General features: G+C 45.3%; 1 protein-coding gene across 1 annotated transcript; it reads right to left on the reverse strand.

Annotated features, from left to right (window-relative positions):
• Nucleotides 1-50: 50 nt before the first annotated feature.
• Nucleotides 51-17,553, reverse strand: LOC115410144 (proline-rich protein 12-like). Its single transcript, XM_030121619.1, is given in 16 exon segments — nt 51-1,469; nt 1,651-1,746; nt 2,161-2,292; nt 2,501-2,598; nt 3,133-3,252; nt 3,393-3,877; nt 5,281-5,414; nt 6,578-6,694; nt 6,904-7,394; nt 7,865-8,567; nt 8,693-8,920; nt 9,048-12,910; nt 12,913-13,764; nt 14,060-14,221; nt 14,588-14,745; nt 16,546-17,553. Coding segments are annotated over 16 exon segments (7,857 nt in total). The 5' UTR covers nt 16,629-17,553; the 3' UTR covers nt 51-1,334.
• Between the last annotated feature and the right edge of the window lie 994 nt (nt 17,554-18,547).

The following is an 18,547-nucleotide window of genomic DNA, read 5'->3' on the forward strand; positions in this document are numbered from 1 at the left end:
TCCTCAGCAGATCTCACACACACTCTAAAAGGAAACTGAACACCATATGATCTTTGCGGATTTTATTTGTTTCTCAAATACAGGAGAGTTAATGTACAGAAGGACAAAGAATTTCATCAAGAACTGTACAATATTTACACACCTTTTTTTCCTTTTTTTATGGAAAATTAGATTGTTTTCAAAATAAGTCATAGTATGCACAAACATCAAAATGATAAAAATGAAATGACTATTTCCTCTTTAAATATTACTTATTTATACTCCTTCTTCCCACATGGGAAATGGATAGTTCACTTCTTTTTCTTTGCACCTGCATGACTGATGATTGAACTGAAGCACAACAATGTTAAGTTTCAAATAGATTTTCCCATTCTCCTTTTTTTCCTTTTCTTCCATCTTTTTTTGTTTATTTTTTCATTAGTTTTTGAAATTTTTTTTGGTTTTTTTTGTTTGTTTTTTTTACACCCACTGTATTTGATACAATATTTTTGTCTCGACTTCTGTTCTTTTGTATAGAGGGGAAGACAACTTGGATATGTGGGTTACGATTGTATACTGAACCTGTGGAAATCAAAAAGTATTTAAAATGTTAGGGCAGCTCCCCAGCGCTTGTGAGAGTTTAAGTTAAAAACCTCCTCATATAAATAATAAAAATGTGTTTATATATTATCACACAGCTGACTGGTGCTGCCCTTCACATAGCACAGGATGAGAGAGAGGGTTTCTTAACACATTTCATGTTTCTATCTGTGGAGTCCATGTTCACGCTGCTCACAGCACACTTTACACACAGTTTAAAAAGCATTCTCACCCTCTTCCACTCTTTTCAAAAGCCAACAGCTGATGTTAGTCTTTTCAAAAAATAATTTATGTAAAAACTAAGCGGTAATAGTTTCTCTTTGAACTACTGTCTGTATGACACACAGTTAACAAGATGTCAGTGGCTCCTCCGTTGACTTTGCCGTTAACAGCTCCTCCTCTTTGTCCTTCAAACTCACATCTCATTGCCGGCCAACTCATCCTTGACCTGCCAGTGACCCCTGATCCTGTGAGGTCCCCCTTTTCACAGAGTAAGACATTTCTTAAGTCATTGATCAACAACAGGAAAAAAAAGGAGAAAAAAAAAAAAAACAGAGCAGAGGCCAGTGTCTGAGGTCACATGAACAGACCCCCTTGCGTTCATCAAGGGCCTTAAAAAATTTCATCCTCAGATCTTAGAGACTTGAAGAGGGTCGGGGGCTGTACAATAGGATCCATCTCTGTCCGTGTTAGTTTTGTTTTTTAATACTCTTGCTTTAATTTATTCCATCTCTCCGTTTCTCTGTGCAGCCAACTCAGGCTTTGGTGCTGAGTGTGAGCAGCTCAATGAAGGAGCTGAAGAGGGTGTCCAGCCAGCTCTGGTTGGCCATACACTGCTGCACCACTTCCTCTTGGCCTGGGTCCTCAGCCGCCTGCTCAATTGTGTTGGTCTGAAAAAGTGGGATGGAAACACAAATGACTGAGATGCTGAGATTTCAATGAATTCCTCATAAGCACTTCCGTATATTCATCTGAATGTGTCTGAAACGCAAAAAAATTCATCTGCAATTGTGTACAAACTCTGCCTTTCATAGTTTAAGATATGAAAACCCATCTGAGGAATATGCTTACCTCTTTCTTGCACTGTAAGAAGGTGTGGTATTTATAGTGATGCAGGGAGTGGTAGAGACTGTAGATCCGATATGAGTCGGATGAGAGTTTAAGGTCCTAAAACGAAGAGAATTACATTAAAGGTAAGATTATCTTATCTGCAATGATAAAAACAGCCACATACATATAAACACCAAATATTAATCCTACAGTTATATCATCAGAAATAAAACTGAAACTGGCAGCAGGTGTTAAAAAGGAAGCTGGGGATGTTTTACGCTCTCTGTCAGCCGCCCTAGACCATTACAAAGAAATAGCTACTTTTTGTTCATGTAGTAGTTTCTGTCTTGTATCTATTCCTCATGCTGCAGCGTTTTCCCTTTTATCACACAAAAACCAAACACACTTGAGGCACTGCAAAAAAGTTAGGGAATATTTTGACCATCCAAATACAACTGAAATCCGCTTAAATAATGACAAAGGGATCCTAATGCTGTCCAACTCTCCCTGTGTTACGTCACACACACCGACCTGTGGTTTAGGCAGGGTCTTTTTGACTCTGTTGAGGGTCTTGCGGTTGTAAGCATCCCCGCTTAGCCGCACCCTCACCACTCCTGAGTCCAGAGGGTCTACAATGATCTGAGGGTAGGCATGCAGGACCTCCTGATGGGAACAAAAGGGGTATGAAAAGATGCAGATCAGAAACCTGATGATATTCATCAAAAAGGCAAAAAAGGTGGGGTTATTTATGTACTAAAAGTTTGGGGAGACAGTTTATTTCTAAACAGAATTAAAGAGATGAAATTTAAATCAAAGAAATAAAGAAGTTGTTCTTGCAGTCATCAGGGATAGAGGAAGAGAAGCAGATTACCTGGTGCTGAGAGCTCATGCTGACTCTCCTTAATAACCTCCGCTTCTGTTCGCTGAGGATGCTGTCAATCTTCCTCATTGGGGGGAGGTACAACTCATCTGGTGGCCAATCAGGTAAAAAGCACTTCCATTAATCATCATTCATGTTGCTGTCAATCATTTTTAATGCCAAGGGCAGATTCAAAGCGGCTCCTTCTGGCTGCTGATCTATCATTATTCCCGGGGCTTTCCTTCAATCCGTCACACCTTGTTTATCGGAATTTCCAAAACCATTAACAGGTTTATCTGAAGTATGAACTCTACAGAATACTTTAACAGCTCCTCTGTTATCGTAAGGGCAGTTTGTCAAAGTGGATGGCCTGATCTGAAACCAGGCAGCTGTCTCTCTTTGGTGTCTATTCAGTTTCAGGCATCATCCAATGATAAAAGGAGCTCATTTTGAATTACGAACATAATGCACACGTTTCTTTAAGCTGCAGAAAATGTTACCAAGCAGGCAGATCTGGTTAGGCTAGAGAGGCTGTGTCTGAGCCTTTGTCTCCATTAGTCCCTCCTAAATGTCAGTAGGTTTGTAAAAGAGGCTTAAATAGTAAATATTCTGAGGGGGAAGGGTTTGTTGTGTGCAGTTCTCACCGTCAGTGTCCTCAAGAGCTTGGATCATGTCTGGGTCCAGGGCTGTGCTGACCAGCATCTCCACATAGCTCCTGAACATCTCCCTCATGGCACGGTTATTCACTCCGCCTTTCACTGGCACTGAGAGGAAACAGACAGAAGTGAAAACCTTCAATAACCCACCTTTACATGCATCCATAAATAAAACACAACAGCTGTGTGAGATTGAAAGCTATTAAAAATAACTTCTAATGGCACAAAAACTGAAAATGGTGTCTCACTTTCATTCTCACTGGCGGCCTCGTCCGATGAGTCCGAGTCAGATGATGAGGGTACTTCTTTTAGCCACTTCTTCCTCTTCTTTGGCGGTGGCTCTGCCTTGACTTTGGCCATCTTGGACTTGGGTGGGCGTTCAGGCTTTTCCTTTTCCTTCCTCTCCACTGCTTTCCTTCCCTCTTTTTCCCTCCCTCTTTCTGCTGTACGTTTGTCCACTTTCTCCTGCTGCACCTGAACTCGTTTCTCCTTTTCTTTCTCCCTCTCCTTCTCCTTCTCGGTCTCCCTGTCTTTCACTTTCTCCCTGGCTTTGGGCACTGTGGCTGGGGCTTCTTTTTTCTCCCGTGGTTCTTTCGTCGTTGTTGTTGTTGTCGTTTTAGTCTTCTCCCTCTGTTCAGCCTGGATGGGTGGAGCCACTCTTTCCTCTTTCTCTGGTACCCTTGATGGTACCTGTGTAGTAGGGGGGGAGGCCATTCTGGGGAGGCTTTGGCGTCTGTGCACAGGAGAAAAGTATTTCAATGACAGACATCTCCTAGTCCTATCCTTGGTAATCACCTCTTCTAGCCATCCCTACTTGACTGAGCCTTTAATGAATGGCAGAGAATGGGTTAAAGACACTTCAAGGATTTATTTTTTGATCACCGTTTTGCATCCTTCGAACAGCTTTGTACCAAGTTCAACCTCCCTAGAGGTCACTCTTTTTAGATACTTGCAAATTAGACACTTCCTCTGTTCACAGTTACCCACCACTAGTTTTGCAGACAATCTCCTTTGCTTAGATCCCATCACATAAATGGTTAATATCAGTTATTTTTGACAGGATAACCCAGATTAGACCTATCTTCCTGGACAAAATTAAGAAAGCTTGGGAGCAAGATTTAAACATTTCACTGACTGACAGCGCTTGGGACACTATTTTCAAATGAATTAATGCAACATCATTTTGTGCCAACCACTGTCTTTTGCAGTTTATGGTTGTTCACAGAGCACACTGGTCTAAGGTCAGACTGTTACATATTTATCGAGACATGAATGCCCGCTGCGACAAATGTTTATCAGGTGACCTCTCCTTCATTCACGTTTTGGTCATGCCCTGCCCTTCAAAGATTCTGGAAAGATGTGTTTCAAACTTTATCTTCTGTACTCAAAGTTGACATACATCCTATCTTTGCCATCTTTGGCGCTGGGGGGGTTGGGGTTTGGGGTGGGGGCGATGCCTGCTTGACACCATCTCTGTGCCGTGTCATATCATTTTTATCTTTGCTGGCTGGACATGCAGTTCTAACCCAATGGAAAGGTGCTGTCCCACCCACTCATGCTCAGTGGTTGGAGAACCTCATGTCTTGTCTTGGTCCGCTATTCACTTTATATCTCTGATATGAAATTTGACAAGATATGGGGCCCCTTTATGACTTACGTCCACAACTCAAAAATCCTCTGACTTCTTATGCAAACTCTTAACCCAACACCCATCTCACTATTTATTGTATCATGTGGTGCTCTACAGATAGTAAATCAATGATCCTTGGTTTTTCTTTTTTTTGTTTGCTGGGCATTTGATGTTTGTTTTCTGTGTTGAAAAATTTTGTCTTTAGTAGAACATGTACTCTATCTTTTCTTTCATGCCAGAAAATCAATAAAAAATATTTGATTTAAGAAATCTCCTTTATGAGGCCACTGATCCCCCAATTCACCTTACACTTTTAGGGAGGGCTGCAGTAATCAAGCCACTCCCCCGACACATTTGCCCAGTGTACCACACTGAACCCATTCTAATTTTCCTGACAGCTTGGATAAGAGCCCTCCAGCTCCTAAACGGATGCTTCTCTCTCGTACTAAAGGAAATAGCAAGACTAAATTCAGTGAAAAAGATGTGACAATGGCAGATATTAGTACCTGAGAGCAGGTGTGGCTCTGCGCCAAGGTCTTCGGGAGCAGACTCTGACGTAGTCCTTCTTGTTGACATTCTCCAAAAACTTGACATAGATTCTCTGGTAACGCTTCTTTGCATCTCCAAAGTAGCCAAGATACTGAGCCAAATACAGATAAAACTGAATTAATACATATAGAACAACACAACTTTGACAAAAATGTCACAATTGCTTGCGTAAAGACTGACACATATCTATATTCAGAAGAGATAACTCACATATTTAGAATGAGATGAGCCATGTTATTCTAACAAAGCATTATTTACCAGATTCAAAACAGGAGGGATGGTTCATGAATCTTCCAAAAGATATTCCATGATTTGGTGTTTTGAGGATGGCAATGGAAAAAACTGTCTCTCACATCAAGTTCAAAATCTCCTAAAAGGTGTTCATTTCTCCTGAGCAGTCACTGAAGATTATAGCTTAGGATTCAGATATTTTCATCAAACCCTTCCTACCCTATGGATGGGGGCACTGTTATCCTGAAGATAAGTCCCACCAGAGTAGACATGATTCACTGTAATAAAGGTCAGCACAAATTTGGATGGATTTGCAGAGACCCAAAGTCATGCCAGCCACCAGATCCCCTTGCTGAAGGACTCGAGCATTCAGATGATGTACGACTGACATGTACTCACCCAGCTGAAGGATGACTCATCTCACCATATCAGTCAACCAGTGGTGATGGTTTTTGCACCAATGAAGTCTCAAATGTGCATTTATTTTTGTAATGAGGGGGTTTAAACACTGCAGCCCTCTTATAATATCCCTCTGTGTAATTTTGGACGGGCTGTTTTTGCTGACACAATCTAATCGCAACCTGCACATCTCCGTCACCTGAGAAAGAGTTGCTCTTCTGTTTCCTTACATATTGTACTATTGCACAGGTATTGAATGTGCATTTTCGACTAAATTATACCCCATTTACTGATGTCTTCCCCCTCTTTTCTTAAGCTAAGGCCACTTATGTAATTGTTCATATTGAAACACAGGCCAGGTGAGAAGTCTTTATAACAGAAGTTCTTGCTGTGCTCTTGCCATTTTGATCCAAAGTAAACATTAATTTCCACTCATGTTTAAAAATATGACAAGGAAAGATAAAATGTTTATCACTTAGCTGTACAATTCATTCATCCATGTATTGTACATCATAGCAAAAGTACATTGTTTTATAATATGCAATGATGTTTCTGCAGCTGTGAAAAGAGTGCAAATAAAAGTGACTGTGTGGGTAGATGACTGAGTGCTTGGTGTGAACTCACATTGCTTGTGGCGCAGAACTGCCTTTGGCCATCTTTGATCTCTGGGCTGAACTTCTGCAGCAGGGCTTTCTGCACCCTCCAGATGGGAGGAGGCTCACGGCCTGTCTGCAGGGCCAGCTGTGTCCAAATACATGATACATAAGTTAAAATGAAATGTGCCACATCCAAGAGCTACTTGAGGCTGGAGCATTTTTTGACCTATTTAATGATTTAATCAACTATACTTGATCATCATCTGAACTGCTAATTCTCAATCTATATCACAATAATTTTTACACTCTTTTATATACACAAAGAAAAGAAAGACCTTCCACACATTCAAGTACCTTAAGAGTTCGAATGTCTTCCACTCGCACCACAAACTCATCCCTTTCTCTGAAGATGCCCTCCCCTCCACTCTCACTCTCGTCCTCCTCACTCTCTCCAACGATGGCAGCGTCTTCCTGTTTCTGTGCCAGGTGCAGGGAGGTGATCTTAGGAGCTGGGCGCTCTTCAGGAGAGGCAGGAGACTCCGGTGAAGGCATGGGAGAGTCTTTTTGTGTTGTGGAAGGGGGAGGAGAAGAGGTCTGAGGAGGAGGTGGAGGAGTGGAAGGTGGAGGTAGGGTGGCAGGAGGGGGTGGCGGTGGTGAGGGGGGCGTGGGAGCAACGGGGCTTGGAGGCTGGGAGTTCTCCTGCTGTTGCTCTGGGGGAGGAGGAGGTGAGGGGAGAGAGAGAGGAGGGAGGGGGGAGTGACAGGGTGACGAGGATGATGCTGGAGAAGGAGGGGCAGAGGGGGGTTCAGGAGTTGGTGGTGCTGGGGGCATTTCAGGAAGGGATGCTGGAAAAAAGCAAAGTTAAGATTAAATAAATCACTTTTATGGATGAGTTTTTATTAATGCCAATTAACATGGCACTAATGTTGTAATAAAACCAAGCTTCATTTCACAATTAATGTTATAAAACAGGAACATCACAAATTCTGTTTTAAGTTGAACAAGCTGCAGTCCTTGTAAATTAGATTACACATATTATTCCCTAATTACATGTGTCACATAACTGTTTTAATCACATGACTATTTTTGGTCACATGACACATGCAACTACTTCTCTTGAGAGAAATGTTTTTATTTACTTAGTTACCAATACATGGACTTATCTAAAAAGATGTTCCCATTTTGGCATGTTAGTTTACTTTGTAATGTCTACAAGGGAACTGCCACTGATTTAATAAATTTAAAAACAAACTAAAGAAAAAAAGGATTAAAATATGATCAGCCAAAATCTCCACAAAAGGAAAAGAAATCATACTTTCAAGCTTAGGGGCTCCTAGAGTTTCCAGCTGTGGTTCTCTCTCCTCTGTCATATCGCTTTCGCCATCCCCTCCTGTGCTCCTCTCCTCCTCCTCCTCCTCATTATCCTCCTCTCTGTTCTCATCCATGTCTCCATCTTCTTGTTGCAGGACATCTGGCTCATTGGACTGAGGCTGGGTATGGGGGGTATGCAGGGGGTGCTGTGGGCTAAGTGTTGGAGGTGGCAGGGTGGGCGTCAGAGGGGCCTGTGGAGGCTGTGGCTGAGGTTGTGGAGGTGGAGGAGGCAGTGGGGGCTGGAGGTTAGAGGTCAGCTGAGGAGTGTCATACAGAGCAGAGATAGCAGAGGAGATGCTCTTTTGCAGGTCCTGGTTCTTTCCGACCGAGTCCTCCTCATCAGAGGAGAATGAAGGCAAGGTCTCCAGGTTCCTCTTCAGCTCATCTTCTAAACGTTTAGGACTGGGGCAACTGCCTAGTGCCAGGCCCCCATTACCTTCACCATCCCCAAATGGAGCTGGTGGTGGTGGGGGAGGAGGGGCAGGAGACAGTGGACGTAGACCCCCAGATTTACAGGGAGAAGTTTCACCGTTGTCATGTTCCATTCCCGGTGAGATATCCAAGCCTGGAGGTCTCTTTCCTGTCTTAAGGAAGTCCAAGAATGATGCAACAAATCCTGCTTTGGACTCACAGTCCTTCTCATCCCCCTGTACATAACACAAAAAAGAAAAATCATATAACACAACCAACTCTAAAACCTAAATGTTAAAACTTTAATGAAAACCCTTCAATCTGCTCAACAAAATAATGAATGAAATCGAGTTGTTCTTACCCTTTCTTCCAGGCCCTCGTCATCCACTCCTTCACTCATCATTTGGCTTTTTGACTTATTCTTGTCTTGACTTCTGGTGCTTTCTGTGCTGCAGGGGGGTCCAGGACTTAAACCAAGAGAGGGGGCTGAGCCCACTGAGCCATCCGACAAAGCAGGGTCTGTCCCTGACAAAGAGTCTGTCCTCAGCAAGGCGTCAGATGAGGACAGGGTACCGATGGGTAATTTTATCTAAAACAAAAGTAAAGAGTGAGATTTAGAGTAACTTGCACTGAATATATGAATCAAAATCAAAAACTGAGATGAGACACTGATTATTGATATTGCCACTAAAAACACAAGACAAAATGCCACAGACCTTAAGAGGTGGAATAGGCTCATGCTGCTGCTGTTGGGGCTGGTGATGGAGCTGCTGTTGCTGCTGATGGAGGTGATGATGGTGCATCTGTTCTTGCTCCTTCCCGCTCATTTCCATGTACATATCCTCCCTCCTCCCACCTCTCCCTCTGCTTCCACGACCCCTTCCTCTGCCTCGCCCCTCCACATTGAATCCACTTCCTGCTCCTACTGTTCCACCCATGTCTCCCATCATCCCTCGTGGTGTGTAGGGCTCAGGCATAGGGCGGATGCGGGGCCTGCCTCTTGGCCTTGGGGGACCCTCTCTCTTGGGTCTAGTTGGCTTTCGGCCCCTCTTCTTGGGGGTATCTTGAGGCATGAGAGAGTGAGAACCCATAGATGAGTATCCAGATGAATGATAGAAATCAATGTCCCCCATTAAGGGGCTTAAGGACCCACTTCCTCCTCCCTTTCTGCAGCTCGATACCAAGTCTGGCAGTAGGTCCGGGAGCCTCCGACTGTTTAACCGAATGTCAGCTGGCTGATCAGCTTTATCCTCATCATCTTCAAACTCGTATTCTTGAGCATAACTTTTTTTGGGCAGTGTGTTAGGGTCACGACGCTCCTTCAACAGGTGGAAAGAACTTGACTTGAGGAGCTTCTTGGGACGAGATGAACAGAAAATGGGAGACTGTAGGCCCCCAGACCCAGCTCCTGTGCTAGTTCCTCCAGGCCCAGGGGTCAGTTTAGCTCCAGAGTTGTTAGGTCCAGCACTATTTGAGCCCATACCCATTGCTGGCGCCTGAGACTGAATCAAACCAAGCTGTTCAGTATTGACAGTGGATGGGAGCTCATGAGTTTTAAGGGAGTCTAAATCTAAAGTCATGGTGTTGTTGCTAGGCTCTTCCAGACCATGGCAGTAAGGTTCATAACCCTGATCTCCATGGTGACCCATTATGTCATAGCTTGTGCCGCTACTTGCCCCTGCTCCACCTCCACTCTGGCCAGCTTTCATAGAATCCATTCCCTCTTGACCTGTGTGACTTTCATTCATCTCCTCCTGCCCTGGTCCTGCACCTCCGGCACAGCTTGACTTATAGTCATCTGCACAAAACATGTCTTCCATTCCTGGAAAAAAGGAACGGTCCTCATCCTGAAGAAGGGAATCTGGGAAGCAGATCGATGTTAGTGGCACAAAGCGGTTACTTTGTTGGTTCTGGTCTGCTTTCTCCACTGGACTGACTGTATCAAACTGATGCTGCTCTGAACGTTGTTGGTCTAGTTGGCTCTGCTGTGGGGTGAGCTGAGATGTGAGCGGCTGCTGAGGGTCAGGTTGGGAGTGGGCTGAGGCAGAGGGTGGGGGTATGTGGTGAGGATGCGGGGGCTGTGGCTGAGGGTGTGGCTGTGTGTGAGAATGGTGAGAGTGAGTTTGTTGGTGCTGAGAACTGGGATGCTGTGGTTGTTGCTGTGGCTGCGGGTGGTGCTGTGAAAGATGGTGCATGTGAGAGGGAGTTGATAAGCCAATGTCAGGCTCAGAAAGGAAAGAGTGAAGTTCAGAGGCAGAGTGCTGCTGTGAGTGATGGGTCTGCTGTGGCTGATGGTGGGATGGGTGTTGTCTCTGCTGCTGCTCCTGTTGTCTGTGACGCTCGCTGCTGCCTCCACTCCTTCCGCCACTGCCTCCTCCACGTCTGTCCTCTGCGACAGCCACGTCAGTGCTAGAGGTCTGAGAAAGGGAACGTTCCAGCATGTCTAAAGAAGACACCACTGAGCTCTGTTTCACCTGGCTCTGCTCGTGCTGATGCGGAGGGGGGCCGTGGTTATAGTGAGCTGCTGCCACCTCCAAAGCCTGGGACTGGAGTTGGAGCTGGAGCTGAGTGGTTTGGGACTGAGACTGAGTTTGATGTTTGCTTGAGCCAAGTCTCCCACCAGCACTTTCCATTACAGCTTGTTGTTGGCTAATAGAGTGCTGCTGTTGTTGGGGATGGGAGTCCATTTTATGGTGCTGCTGATGTTGTGTGTGAGAGTCAATTTTGTGGTGCTGCTGATGCTGATGGGATTCCATCTTCTGGTGCTGCTGATGCTGAGGGTGGGAGTCCAGTTTTGTGTGCTGCTGATGTGGCTGGTGGGAGTCCATTTTGTGATGCTGTTGGTGCTGTCGATGGGGTTCAAGTTTGTTGCGGGTGGTGTGGGACAGCACTGACTGAAGCAGGTGCGGTGGCTGGCGGGACTGATCAGTGGGGGAATCCATGAGAGAAGCAGCTTGAGACTGAGAATGCTGTTGCTGGACTTCAGGTGTTTTCCGAGGATAGGGGATTTCAGCACGCTCCTGTGGTTTCTTTTGGAGCTCCATTTGGGTGTGAGAAGGTATCTGTGAGTGTGAGGGCACATGCTGAGAATGTGAGGTGTGTTGTGGAGCTAGGGAGTGCTGGGAGTATGGATCACCCCGCCCATAATGGACTACTGAGCCTAGGTTGTCATGGTGATGGAGGTGGGAGTGCACTTGTTCAGTACTGCCTCTCCCTCCGCTGCTCCTGCTGCTGCCAACAGATCTCTCATTCCTTTGCTGCTGTTGTTGCTGTGGATGATGGTGTTGTTGATGCTGTTGCTTTTTTAATGACATCTCTAACTGGTTGTCCAGCCCTGAGATGGACCCTGCAGACCCTGTATTACCAACTCCAGCACTAGATGTGGCACTGTGAGTGCGTATGACACTCTGAGGATGGTATCTCTCCTCAGAGGTTTTACTCATGTCATAACTCAGCCCTTTGCCAGAGTCAGTGGTGGGGGGAACTGACTGAGGCTGAGGTTGTGTCTGTTGGGATGTCTGTTGGGGTTGCTGCTGAGGATGGTGATGAGCAGCCTGAGGAGCAGGACTTGCTTGAGCTTGCAGCAGGTGCTGGATCAAAAACTCATCATCATCATCTACTTCCTCTTGGGATCTCTGAGATCCAACTCCAAGCATGGAAGTGTCAGCCTTTGTTTTAGAGGACGTGGAATGATAGGACTGTGGCTGGGAGCTGGGACCTCTGGTGTCAGGATAACCCTGTGGAGAGGCTAAGAAAGTGGGGGAGAGAACTGAAGATATATATTTGTTCGAGCCTGCCCCTCCAGGAGACTGTGTAGGGCAGGCGGGCACAGGTGAGTGCAACCCTGGTCGGATAATACCTGAGTTGCCAGAAGGGGAGGGGCTAGAGTCTGGAATATGGTAAGAACCTCCGCCACTACCTCCCCCACCTCTCTCATTTGCCATGCTATTCCCTGCTCCTCCTCCTGAACCAGAGTTTCCACTTCCAGTGCCACTGCTGCCTCCTCCTCCTCCTGATGCGCCACTACCTGATGAGCCACTTGACCTTAAAAGAGCAGGAGAATGACCTGGGGCTCCATAGCCAAGTGAAGGGCTACCAGCACCACCCAGAGAAGATGGAAGTGATCCATAAGCAGAGTCAGTTCCATACATGTCAGTAGAGTATGACTGGCTTCTCCCTCCTAAACTCCCATAGCCCTTCCCACCGGTACCTGAGCTCAGGTCTTGGGCTTGTGGGGAACTGAAGCCTCCATAAGACTGAGCCAGATGTGAAGTTGGAGGCTGACTGGGGGAATATGACTGGGTCTGCTGTTGCGGTGGGGTTTGACCAGTTAGAGCAGAGGTGGGAGTTTTCACTGGGGGCACGGGAGACCCGTATCCTGAGAGACAGGATTTGGGAAGAGACTGTGGGGTTGAGGTGGAGGTTGGAGGTGGCTGCTGCTGCGGGGTTGGAGGGGGTGGAGCTGGCTGAGGGGGTGGCTGTTGTCTCGAAGGGGCTGCACTGGAGCTTGAGGTTGGGATTGAGTTGGAGGGATGAGCCCCAGAAGTGGCAGAAGAAGAGGATGAGGAGGAGGAAGTGGAGGAGCAGAAGGGGGTGTGTGAGGAGTTCTTGAGGATGATGCTGAGCTGGCTGATGAATAGCCACTACTGGAACTGCTTTTGGTACCTTTCCCAGCCGAGGATGAAGATGAAGAAGAGGAGGAGGAATAGGGAGGCTGAATGATTGGTCTATATTGCTCAGTGCGAGAGGTGGGCTTGTGGTCAGTGGGGCTCTGGTCACCCAATGGGCTGCAAGAAAGGCCAGCGTGCCTGTGGTGGGTGGCTATCTGCTGGTACCCTGCCCCTCCACAGCTGAGGTAGTGCTGGAGGGAGTGGGCAGCAGAGGATGAGAGCTGCGACTGAGCAGGCGTGGGCCGCTGGTAGTGCTTGATGACACTGTCCTGCCGGGGTACAGCCCGCTCCTGAGCAGAGTTGGACTGAGACTGTGACTGAGGCTGAGGCTGGGCTGAGGAAAACACTGATGCATTGTACAGCTGGGAGGACTGGTCCTGGAGCTGTGATGACAGCAAGTTGAACTGGTGTGACTGCAGGTGCCTGGCAGAAGACGCCTGGGCGGATGTGGCACCCGTGGGATCTTGGCTGCCCCTATAGGCAGCTGCAGCAGCACCCTGCGAGGATAGGAGTCTGTCAAAACCCAGGCTGGACTGGGAAGGAGCCTTGATGTGTAGGAGGGGGTCATGTGGGGAGAGCAGACCATTGGACGTGGGACTAAACGTGGGTGTGTCCTGGAGGGAAAGGGAGGCAGCAGGGAAAGAGCGGCTGGAGAAGGATGCTGGGTGCTGATAGGCTGACAGAGCTGAGGAGGAGGGAAAAGAGCCAGAGCCAGGAAGGGCTCCAGAGATGAATAGTTCAGGAGGAGCAGGCGTGTGCATCGCTGTTAGGAAAAGGAAGACAAATGGCAAATTACACAGTATCCATCAAGCTATCAATTTAATTAAGAAATAATGGCAGTTCGACAGTCATCATTTATTAAGAACTACTGTTCCCTTATACATGAGTGTGATTATCAACATATGTGGCATAATTTTCTAATCTTATGTGAATATATTCAGTGGCAACGCCAGAAGAATGATAATGAAGCCTAACATTGGGAGGTTCTCTAAATGTCATATTGACTGTGGGGCCTGTTTGAATGTCAACGCATGAGGGAAGATCTAACACAACCCCACCTGTCTGCCAGGATGGTGTGCGGAACTGTGAAAGTAGGGATGAGGCAGAGGGTGGAGGCTGGGGACCCCGGGACTCCAAGGCTGAAATCAGATTCATGACAGAGGCATCGGGAGCAGAGGGGCTGGCATGATGCAAACCAGTGTCAAAGAGCCCTGACAGACCTTCAGAAAGAAAAAAAAAAAAAAAAAAGGTAAAAATTATTTAATTATCAAAAATATTATACTATATGCATTATGTGGAAATTAAACACCTAATGACATAACTTTTAATATAAACGAATTTGTTAAACTACAATTAAACTCTAAATTCTAGGGGAAAAAAGTTCATTAGCATGTAAATCAGAATGTCAGAGGCAGTGAAGCTTTTCTTGGAGGCAGGCATGAACATCTAAATCTTCAACTCAATTTAGCTGCACTGTGCACATTTTTCAATGACAATAATCTACCAGGGCCTGCATGGACAGACACAATTATTCATGGCTGGGGCCCCTTATGGTGGTGACATGGAAGGTATGACATTTATCTTACCCAAACTCCGTCCAGCTGCTCCCCAAGCCCCGCCTTGGCCAGAGCTCCCTGGGTGGTGATTGGTGGCATAGCCCTGCAGAGGGTGTGGGGTGGCGTAGGCTTGTCGGTGAAGGAGCTCAGACTCTGGGTGGGATGATCTGGAACTCCCATATACAAGACTGAAGAGGAAGGGGGATGAAGGATTGTGAGGTTCCATTGTACATGTACACACAGTAGTATTTTTAATTTGTCTCTCAAATGTGACCCCCTGAAAGCAAATATTCTTGATTTAAGGGGGGGTTAAAATGTAATAAATCCGCCATGCATGTAATTTGTTTTACTATTCAAGTCCCACATGCCAGCTGCCAACCCAAGGGTGCCTATTCCATTTTTAAGTTTAAGCATATCAACAGTACATGTGAAAGTCAATATCCCTAATGAGTCTAATTCATCTATGATAAGAGCGGTAATAAAAAGCCATCTTATTGTAACAATATCTCAGTGTAGTTTTTTGACAAGTACTAACTTGAGTACCTGAGTGTGTTACAGGAGATGCAAATTTGTCAGACAAGCAGTGTTTAGTGTCATGCAAAAGTAGGGGGATGGTTAATTTGCAATTATTACAATAGATCAAAATACACAGACCTTACATACATTCATTTTATTTATCAAATCGCGCATTTTTATCAAGGCTGGAACGAGCTAGTGTCAGAATTGTGCTTTTCAAAATACAGATGAAATGCGTGGCTGGCCAGTTCACATTGCTAGCATTTGTGCTGCTGGTAGCACCGCCTTAGCAGCGATACACAGCAGCTAAGGTAGAAAATGCAGACTAGGCCCAAATTGAAGGGCTGGTCTCCCTTGTGTAAATAACCAATTAATTATCAATATGCAGATTTAAGATGAAGGAAATGCCCCAATTTCTGAAAACGACAAGCTATTTATATGAGGCAATGTGCTTGCGGCCAATCAATATGTTGATGTAGCTAACAGCTGGATGCAAGTCGACGCAAATGCTAAGCTGCATGCAAACATCACAAACTAGCAGGGTTTGTTTAGCCAAATTATCACTTTTCACGGGGGCATACTTGCTTTAGATTGCCAAGCAGCTGACCTAGAATCGAAACAACTTCAGTATATGAGGCTAAAGAAGAGGGAGTGATGCTTGCGTCCACAGGCCTCAACTGATTTCCATGCAACATAACGCTAGCTTACAGGCTAACGTGAAGCTACAAGACAGCTATCATGCACAGTCCATGCAATTTTCATCATTACCATCATCTCGTGATGATGGTTTTAATTTTTTCCTTGAAGCAATCAGCAAAGTGTGATTTGACTGCAGTGAGAATATGGCACTATTTCACTGTGCAAACGATTTTAATCCATGTGAAGATTCAATTATCAGATGACGCTTGGTCAAAAAGCATTACAATTACCAATTGTCAGAGTATGGCACCAACCCCACTTCACGGTTTTTTTTATTTACACCCCCCCACACCCCCAAGTACTAATTAGAAATGTTTATTGAAATGGTGCTTCATGGTTAATATGCGTGTTTCTGGGGGATGCTATGCGAGGTTTGCTGCGTCTGCACTCCTCGCAGTTCCTATCAATCCTATGAAATTATCTATCAGGGTCTGTGTCCAGGCCTGCACACAGGGAACAATAATTCCTATGGATGCTCCAGACATCCCCCCACCTCCACCCCGCCAGGTCTACCTAAACCCACGCCTGTCAATCACATTCAATTCATATCCCCAGCCTTTCCTTTCTCCACCCCGCCCACCCCCACGACACGCACACTGCTCCATTCCTGTTTATAATATTATTACTATGCAAGTGTTTAGATGACAATGCACTACACATAATGGCAAGGCATGGACAGTAAGAAGCCAATGGCGACAATTTGTTTACATGGGTCATATCGTGCCCTGCAAAGCACTAGTGATGCATGCACATTGTCTGAATCCAATGCATACCTTGCTTTTGCCGATCTCTCGTAACTCCATCCTGCTCCTGCGCCCAAATCGCCGAATCCTGTTCCCGGGTAATTTCTATCCATTTATGTGCTGTACAATGTGTGCGATGAGGACGAAAGCAACGAGAACGTCGCAGAGCAGAATACGGAAAAAAAATCTTGTCTTTCCCGTTCTCGGTTTCAGGCTATTTTCCCCGGTTTCATAAGCAAGTCCTCAGGAGTGGAAAACAGCATATTGAAAGAGAAATGGAGGGGAGGAGGAGAAAGCTGGATGAAAAAAGAGGGGGGTCTACGGGGTTATAATCCAACCACCTCCAAAAAAACCCAGTCTTTCTCCTTTTCCTACGCCTCTCACGTTTATCATTTCCACGAATGCAGATGTACTCCAAAATCATTTACGGTCATGATGAAGATGCCGCCGATTTCACCGGTGATGGACGAACTGCTGATAAACATTTGATTTGAATGCGTCCTTTTTCGCCGTCTCTCCTCCCCTTTCTTTAGGCTAGTTTTGCTACGATGCTAGCACCAGAAAAGATTGCGATTGACCGGCCACGTTGGTATCAATCCATTCCCCAAAGACGAGCAAAGAAATCCCCAGTTTGAAAATCTTTTTTTTTTCCTTTGCATGCAAAGTCGTTCCCACCCCCCTCCGGAGCAGAGCTGTGGGTTAGCAGCAGATGCTAGCTGTCAGTAACGACGCATCAAAATAAAACAGGGCTGCTTTTATTTCCCCAAATGCTCGCTCCCCTTTTTTTCAGCTCTTTGGCCATTCAAGTAAAAGCGACGACGAGTTTACTCACACCGGAGAAAAGCAACCAGAGCGTGAAAAAGCAAAAGAAACCGAGCGAGGAAGTGTAAAGAAACTAGGCCGCGTTTTAATATTTTTTACTCATTTTCCTCCGGAGACGCCATTTTTGAAGGCGGCTGGCCGCTGTCCGTCCTCCCTCTCCCCCTTTCTGTCTCACCGCTGAGACTCACACACTGTCTGCGGTGACCTCCATTCACCGGCCCTCTGCCTGCCAGCCAGCTCTACATGCTTTTCCAGATTTTAATCTCATTGTTTGTGCTAATAGTTAATCTAGTCTATATTTCGCACGGAAAAACAACCAGCTGCCTTCACCAATGCGATTGTATAGAAGCAGTGAAAGTAGAATTCTTATTGATAGTCGTGACATTTATTTCAGGTTAGATTCACAAATTGTTCTTATTGTTGTTTTTTCCACCTAATTTAAGGTTTCCATTATGATTATGAAGCCTTACTTTTGCAGTCATATTATGCTCAATCCCACTGTTACTACTAAATGTAACTGTTTGTTTGTTTGTTTGTTTGTTTTTTTATTTTCTCCCTCATTCATGAATGGCCCCAATAGGCCTACTATTTTAGGCCCAGTTTAACACTGCTGGGTCCAATATTTGGACAGCCTGTTAGCCTCTACCTGTAGTTGATTTAGACGCCAGCAGATGGCACAGTATAATTTCTGATTATTATTATTATTATTATTAAGGAGGAGAAATCACCCATCACACATAGATGGCAAAGACTGAGAGGTACATTATTGTTTATATTTGTTCTTAAAGTAATAAATATGTGCAGTAATGATTCAGAACATCTGCACATGCATCTATGAGCTATTTAGTGTTCTATTTTTGTTTGCAAGTGAAAAAAAAATCTTGATGGTAGAGTATTTAACCAGGATTCACTGTGTATAGTATGTGAGTGTTTGATTCCCTCTAGTGGTGGATTTCAATACTGTAAATAGGTCACTGTAAACATTGCTGTGACTGCAATATTTTTTCCATTTAATAGACTGTATGCTGTGACATCTTTTCAATAACACTCACTATGGTTACATCTTGCTGGAACCTTCTGTGGGCTATTATAGTTTCAAATAAATGAACTCAGTTGGACGTCCGTCACTTTTCCTGTGATTTTGACTGCAGTGACTGTTTTGCTGATTCGAATTTTGCAGAAACATACTTGCTTAAAACCCTCCAAGGAA

The sequence above is a fragment of the Sphaeramia orbicularis genome, chromosome 19, assembly GCF_902148855.1.
Source record: "Sphaeramia orbicularis chromosome 19, fSphaOr1.1, whole genome shotgun sequence".
Classification (NCBI taxonomy): domain Eukaryota; kingdom Metazoa; phylum Chordata; class Actinopteri; order Kurtiformes; family Apogonidae; genus Sphaeramia; species Sphaeramia orbicularis.